General features: G+C 37.4%; 1 protein-coding gene across 1 annotated transcript in view; it reads right to left on the reverse strand.

Moving 5' to 3' along the window:
* FH (fumarate hydratase) overlaps positions 1–7,382 on the reverse strand; it is a 12,260-nt gene extending 4,878 nt beyond the window's left edge. The window contains exons 1-6 of the mRNA XM_010134871.1: positions 7,365–7,382; positions 6,862–6,996; positions 5,971–6,081; positions 3,254–3,430; positions 2,094–2,276; positions 1,035–1,200 (exon numbers count right to left, since the gene is read on the reverse strand). Coding sequence (XP_010133173.1) covers positions 1,035–1,200; positions 2,094–2,276; positions 3,254–3,430; positions 5,971–6,081; positions 6,862–6,996; positions 7,365–7,382 — 790 coding nt within the window. The remainder of the gene's footprint in view (positions 1–1,034; positions 1,201–2,093; positions 2,277–3,253; positions 3,431–5,970; positions 6,082–6,861; positions 6,997–7,364) is intronic.
* Positions 7,383–7,784: the final 402 nt, after the last annotated feature.

Genomic DNA, 7,784 nt, shown 5'->3' on the forward strand with positions numbered 1-7,784 from the left:
ATGCTGACCAAGGGCTGGACTTCTGCCCCACAAAACTACCCGTCTGCGCTTACATTGCCAGTTTAAACACGAGTAGTACAACCACCATTTGCCAGAGAAACAGCAGAATTTCTACTACGTTTTGCAGTTCCTGACAAACACCAAATCCCACCCAACTTGCATGGGCTTCGGAATTGCACAGCTGTCTTCTCAGCTGCAGAGATAATTCCAAACTTTCTATTTTGCCCTTCCCAATAAAGTTTCTCTATAAGAACACGTGGAACTTCACTGGTCTGCCCTACTTGTTTTAAACTTCCTACCACCACCAATGGCTTCTTCAGGCACAGAAGCAAGCCCTGTTCTGTTTCCCAGAGCTGTTGCTTACGCCAAGTCACTTCTTCCTTGTCAGGGTACAAGAAAATCTTGACCATCTATGAGACACTGAACAATTGTTCCACTAAACCAGAAACACTGCTGATAAGCAGTTTCAGGTTTTACAGCAACTTTAAGTTAAAGACATATGCATTGCTTTTGGGGACATTTTTAAATCTGATACTGTGACACAAAGGAACTGTTTCACAGACCAAAAAACCTCAGTGGCTCTCTACATTAAACTCTAAGTTCTACAAAGACACCATCGAAAATCAGAGAGCTTTTACTTCCGCATAAAAAACCAAAAATGTAGGTGCTTTGGGAGGTCTTTGTTTTGTTTTGGTTTTTTTCCTGCTTTTGTGCCAAGTCACTGTAGATCAAGCAAGTCAGAGGAGCAGAGGTAGAGACAGAAGCTCGACTAATAATAGAAGCTTGAAACTGTATCTATCTCCAATGAGCCTTGCTAAGAAAAACCTGGTAATTTCAGTCACTTTCAATGCATTGGGTGTAATTACAGCAATATGTGCCATGAAAAAAATTCCATAAAAAACACAGCATGAACAGAGATTCATGATAAAATATGAAGACAATTATGAGAAATATGGAAACCAAAGAGACAGTTTGAATTTGACTGTTTGTTACATATACTGCTTTCCTGATCACTCTGAAATACGATTCCTCACCTGTCAGTTCAGCCACTTTAGCAGCAACTTTCTCAGCAAAGCCAATTCTTGTGTTTAATCCTGTACCAACTGCAGTACCGCCAGCTGCCAGCTGATACACTCTTGGCATGGTTGACTCAATCCTAGCCACACCGTATTTAATCTGTTGCACATAGCCACTGAATTCCTTTGAAAGAAGGGAGGACAAAGTAAAGGAACAAAGACAACAACAACCAAGAAAAAGCATCTAGAATTATTCAGATTTTAACATGATTGGACTAATTTCTTTAAAAACCTGAAGGCATGGAGCTTCATACAGATGCTAAATCTTAGCGTGTTTTCATTAAGAGGGAAGATTAACCTATATTACAGGACTGCTGTCACAGTATGAACATATAAACAACCTCCGTATATAAAAATGTATTCACAGTGCATCTTTCTCTTGTTTTTGTTATCTCAGCTGTGTAGTTAGCAGGATCTGAATGCAAGATAAAACAGCTTTCAGGTTAAATTATGTTCTCAAAGTACAGTTAGAGAAATGGATCCTGTGCTTTTTTTTCTCCACTTAATTTTAGGTTAGTAAAAAACTAACCTCTGCATTCTTGGAAAAAACCCACACATTTTACATGGATTTTTATCAGTTCAGTTTAAGTTAATTCATTACCAAATTAATGTAATATAAGACATTCTTGACAATATGACAAGAAAAATTGCTATCGTACATATATATAACTACATATGTATATACACATATACATATACACACACAATCATATATCAAAGATTTTTGTTCAAAATACTTAGTAGTCTTGTGTGTTGGTAATGGAACGAGATTAAAAGACATTTATATCTTACTACTGTTAGAAGTAAAATATGCATGGAAAAAAAAAAGATGATTTATGATGCAGTAGAGTATAGTATCCAGCAAACCCCAATAAAGATTAAAATACTCTTGAGATTCATCCTGTTTCGTATTACTTCTGTTAAGCTATCAACTTAATTTAGGTGTCCTCAGGTTTGCTGTAGTTTCCTCCAATATATTTACAAGAATTTTCCAAACAAATGCATTTTTTTTTTTACCTGTCCAAGCGTAAGTGGAACAGCATCTTGTGTATGCGTGCGCCCTATTTTTATGATTTGGGAAAACTCTTTGGATTTCGCTTCAAGTGCATTCTGTAGCTTCTTTAGTCCAGGTAACAACACTTCATTGACCTCCTGGGCAGCAGCAATATGCATTGCCGTTGGGAAAGTGTCATTTGAACTCTGTGAAAGAAGTTCAAGAAATTTATTTAAAAGCTTTTCTCACCATTGTTGCTGCAAGATGTACATGAAAGGCTTTACTATGTTTATTTTATAAACAAGAAGAAACAAAACTAACAGTAAGCAACTTAGAAGTGTTCCACAAGTCAACCTGCAGGAATAACCAAGTCTTCTTAGTCTGCAGTCCAGCACCTTACTGAAAAGGTCAACTTTTACATAACTAAACCCACAGAAAGTTAACTACACAAGTAGTCTGTTTACAACATCGGAACAAAAAAATAAAAAAGAAAATTTGATAAAGTAGTTATGAGAGACAGTGACAAATGCATGGATGATTTTAAAGCAACTGTAGGTGGCTTTTAAACACCCATGTTTTGCTTTGGTAATGTTAAACCCATTCCCAGGATATTGAGTAAGCACAAAATATCAAGAAGTGATACAACCAAGTCAGCGGCTGAAATTTCTTTCAGCTAATCTGAAGAAAATATTAAGAGTGAAGCATAATAAAAACATCTGCCACAATCCTTGGAGGAAAAAAAAAAAAGAAATTGTAATTTCATTTACCCATTACGGGAATTATAGCAATTTTATTATTCTTTCTACATGCTTTATGCAACACGTTGTGAAGATAACATTTATAAGTATCCAACCTTTAGAAACTAGATCTTTGTTTAACCTCTCTAAGGCTGTTTGCAGTAGCAGTGGCTGTCACCAGGCCACCTCTACCCACTACATCATGTACAAATTCATGTCATGAATAGTTGAAAATTTTCAATCTAAAAAGCTCATACTGTCACCGACTAACATTTTAACGTTCATTTAAAATGAAAAACCAGGAAAACTGTTGCCAAAGCTGTATATGAAACCTTTTTCTTTTTTAAATCTAAATGGTGGCCGTAAGACAATTCAAAATTCACAATTAAAAAAACCCCAACAAACAACTTTTGACATTAAAAGAAATATAATGTGAGTATAACGACCTGGCTTTTGTTAACATGATCATTCGGATGGACTGGGTTTTTGCTCCCCAGTTTGCCCCCCATTATCTCAATGGCTCTATTGCTGATGACTTCATTGACATTCATATTGGTTTGAGTTCCAGACCCAGTCTGCCACACCACCAATGGAAAGTGATCATTTAATTTTCCTTCAGCTACCTATAATGGAAGAAGAGAGAGGAAAGTTATTCTACTGGAACAACAACAAGAAGCGCATAAACTTGAGAATTTTATAGCATAATTCAAGTAATGTTCTCCTTTATATTTGTAAACCTCCATATAACAATTCTGAATCTATTCCAGAGCAATGAAGAGAGTTTGATGTAATACCAGATATTAAAAGGGCGAAAAACTTTTGCTATGCTTTTTGAAGATGCTGAATTCTGAAACACAGAGAACTACCCAATTTGATTTCATGTTCTACAGTCATAGAAAGAAAAGAATCTTAGAAGGTCTTTTAGGTTAGGTTTCCCAAATAATGCAGATGATTTCATAAGTCCAAAAACATCCCCGCCCTTCCCAAATTTTAAAGCAATTTGGATTCTAATCCTCCCGAGTAGAACTAGAGGTAGCATGTGCTGGTTCTCCCTCCCACAGTTATTTGCTCGGGTTAGTAAGATCTATCGAGGAAGGAAAATATCTTAAGTAGTTCTGCAATCAGAGCATAAAAGGTGCTTCAGGGTACTGATTCAGTGTTGTGTGTCTCCTTGGGTAACGACCTTGGGCCATTACATTGGTCAGAAACAGCAGTTTTCAGACAGCATTTATGTGTTTACATACTCCTCATCAGCATGGGTGCACTGCTTTCTGTTAGGAAGTCAAGCTCAAGAGCTGCACACTTTGATCATGAACACTGATCCCAACTATACAACAATTTGAATTAGAGGCTTCTGAATTCAGAAGTCCATTTCTTATGGGAAATAGTCCCCCACAGGAGCTGTTTTCACCAGAGATCATCTGTCATGCACATGCAGTACGTGGTATTTGTATAATTTGGCTCTGGAATTTCTCCAGAAATAAATTTCATACAGGGAAGTTCCAGAGCTCTTACACCTGTAGACATTAGATTTTGCATCAGCAAAAAGAGCCAGCAGATGTCTGCTGGTATCAAACATGCTTCTCCTGTAAGGTGTGCCTTCCCTCATACTGCCCTGGACCTACACAGCTTTAAACTGAGAGGTGCCACAAAAGGACTCGTGGCTGTCTTTACCTCAGCTGTCAGTCAGTATGTTACACATAGAAACAAGTGAGAGAATCAGATGGACTTAAAGAGATCCATTATGTTTTGACTTGCTGATTACGATAGGAACAAGTCCTGATCGGTCAAAAATGGCTACACAGACTTACACCTTCTGTAGGCAGGTTGCAACAAACAGACCAAGAGGTACAAACACTCTCCTCTTTGATCTGTATCTTTTCGAGCCTACTGTACCTTGTATGTATTTAGAGATTTTGCTTAACATGTGTTTGTGATAGCGTTAAAATCTGTGCTCAGAAATATCACCCCCATGCACATTAGCCACAGAAAAGTCAAGAATGAAAAGCAAAGGATCTGTTGTAACAACTCTGATGATCTCCAGATCATCAGTCCTTCTAGAATCATGCTTTTCAGGAAAGGGTCTTACGTATTTCCCGTCTTAAACATGTGCAAAGTTCCCACCTCCAAGAGTAATTTGATTCCTTGCTGTATCTCTTTCTTTTTCAGTTATATTAGAAAATTATATTGGAGGCAAGAGAAAGCACAGCACTGCAGGTGTGTTTTTAAAACACAACAAAAAAACTCCAAACAACTTTCAGAACCCACAAATCTAAACTTAGTAGTATTTAGCCACCAAAACTTCTGATCCGTCTTTAACTAGGAGAACCCTAGAAACCTCAGAAGAAGACTGGGCGTATTCTGGAGTTCTCCAGAGCTCCAAGGACTTATGGTGCTACAGCTGGTGAAAGAGGGCAAGGCCTTCTGCAAATACTGAAATATTTTGAGCTAGTCAGAACAAGAAAGCCCTGTAAAACAAAGCTTCTAGATAAACATACCTGTTGATCTACACACAGCAACACACCTGCCATTACCATACTTCAAATAATGCTTATTCACACCTCTCTGCACTTGGGCGGCATCTACGCTGAGAAAGAGGAGAATTCTGCCTCTGTGTATCACATCGAGTTCTCTTTAGCTATAAAAGTCATACTTAAAAAGCACAGATTTACTACTAAACTTAAGTCTGAAGAGGAAACAGACTAGTAACAGAAAAACCTCTCAGACTACAGACAGACTTCAGATTACTAAGACGCAATTGCTTAAGAGGCTGAAGACCTCCAAGATTAAAAAGCTTTGCTTGGCATGTCAGACGTCACATTAGCTGAATGAACCAGGACTCCATTCCCCTCCTAGGTTATTTTATATTGTTCATCTGGTAACAGTCAATACTATGGAAGTAAGGAGTAGTCTTAGTAGACGGGGGAAATTACATTAAGCATCAAAATGTATTAGAACATTCTATCATTTCTGTAAACGCAAGAAGTAAAATAGTAAAACATTAAGTAAATAATTTCTCCACTGAAAAACAAAATTTACTAACAATAAATGCCTTATAATAATTTGACAAACGCAAGAGATCTTCTCTCAGCCTCCAGACTTCTGTGAAAACCTTAACAAAAATACAGTGACACTTCCAGTATTTCGAACGGTTTGTTCCTACCTCATTTGCTGCCTTTACAATAGCATTAGCAATCTTTGGGTCGAGACCATAATCTTGATTTACTTCAGCAGCTGCTCTCTTCAAGATGCCAAAAGCTCTTATAACTTGAACCTGAGACACAAGAGTAAGCATAAATATGTTTGGGGTTTTTTTCCTTCAAGGGACATTTTTGGAACCTGTAGCACATTTCTAGTTCTAAGCCAAACTGCTTCTGAACTTAAACTCAGCAGTAGCTCATCAACCAAACCAAAGAGCAATCAGATCACATGACATTAACTGCAAAAAAATTAACAACATTAACAGTAACATTTATCCAAGCAGTCCAGAAAGCAGTACACAGCTCATCCTTTCATTTAAGTCCAGGTACGCTTTGTGTATCCACACAGATTACAGGCATTAAAATGAACAGAACTGGAGAACTGGTTCTGTTTCTAAACCAGCCTTTTTGAGGGAAAACTGCCATGTTTCAGTAGATGGGAAGCCAGTCCATGACAAAATGAGAACACAGTAATGCTCTATGCACTGCTGCATGTGAAAAAGTAACTTCATATCAACTCATGCAACACTAAACATCTTCAAGAACTACCTACATAACGCTATAGCAAACTATTCCATTCAGTCTTTCATCTTCAGAAAAATGGAATAGTTTTCTATTCATCCTGGTTATTAAAAAAAATTAAGCAACAGAGTAAAACAGTTATTTGAAAGCAACATTCAATCTATTTAAATAAAACATATTCTAACATAAAAATATCTTGCCATGGAGATTCTAACTTTAATTAAAATTCAAAGTTGCTCATATTCCCAGGAAAAGTCTAAGAAAAAGGTATTCACTCTCACATCCAAAACATACTTAAAGAGAAGAAATTAACACAGCTTTAAATTACTCACTGGCATTCTTTCTGAAACACCTCCAATCTTGAAGTTCATTGTAGATCTTACAGTCTGGGCACCATAGTATTTGTCACCTGGGACCTTCAGTTCACCAAAGGTATCATATTCTATTCTAAAAGCCTCTTGAGTGGACTATGGAAAAGGAAAGAAAGGCATTTTGAACACTGGTAAATGGCACATCCTTTCAAATGCAGGTAAGAAAAAATGTGCAAGAAGGGGGAAAAAAACAAAACAAAGACACACAGTGAGTCATAGGTATTTTTCTAATCCTATCTTTGAAGCTAAGCCATTTTTCTGGTTTGAGCACCCATCTCACTAGAAGTCACAACTACTAACAGTGTGCAAGACTTTAGACCCTGGCTGCCCACTCTATGAAACACATCGTCCTGGCAAAAAAGACTCGGTTTCTTCTTTTTGAAGAATTAGTAACTTATCTTACAATTTACAGAATTGTTTTGTTAAAACCAACCTGAAGAATTCTTAAGAATTCAGGTGGTAACCACGCGCACAACAGACATGTAACACAAACCCTGTTTGAAATCCACACCGCACATGGGACAGAAGAAAAATACGGGAAGGAAGCAACTGATTAACCCAGTACCAAATCACCGACAATTAATTATCTCCTTTAAGCCTAATAAACCAGGAACATGGTTGCCCTAGCTGCACAACACAAAGAAACTGCATCTAGGTATATCTTGTGCAGTATTTACGTAGGGTAGTATTTCTGTTTCAGGAATACCCCCAGCAAGCACTACTATCTAACACGGCCAGAGGCAAATAAATTTTAGCCGATATATGCCAGCTAAAAAGTCATGTTTTACTTTTTGTGAAACAACCCATTCATTTGTGATGATGTGATCACATTCACGTGCAGCTCAACAACTATGGGACTAGACAGGAAGCAAGAGCAATTTACT

This window comes from Buceros rhinoceros, unplaced genomic scaffold (assembly GCF_000710305.1).
Source record: "Buceros rhinoceros silvestris isolate BGI_N320 unplaced genomic scaffold, ASM71030v1 scaffold47264, whole genome shotgun sequence".
Taxonomy (NCBI): Eukaryota; Metazoa; Chordata; class Aves; order Bucerotiformes; family Bucerotidae; genus Buceros; species Buceros rhinoceros.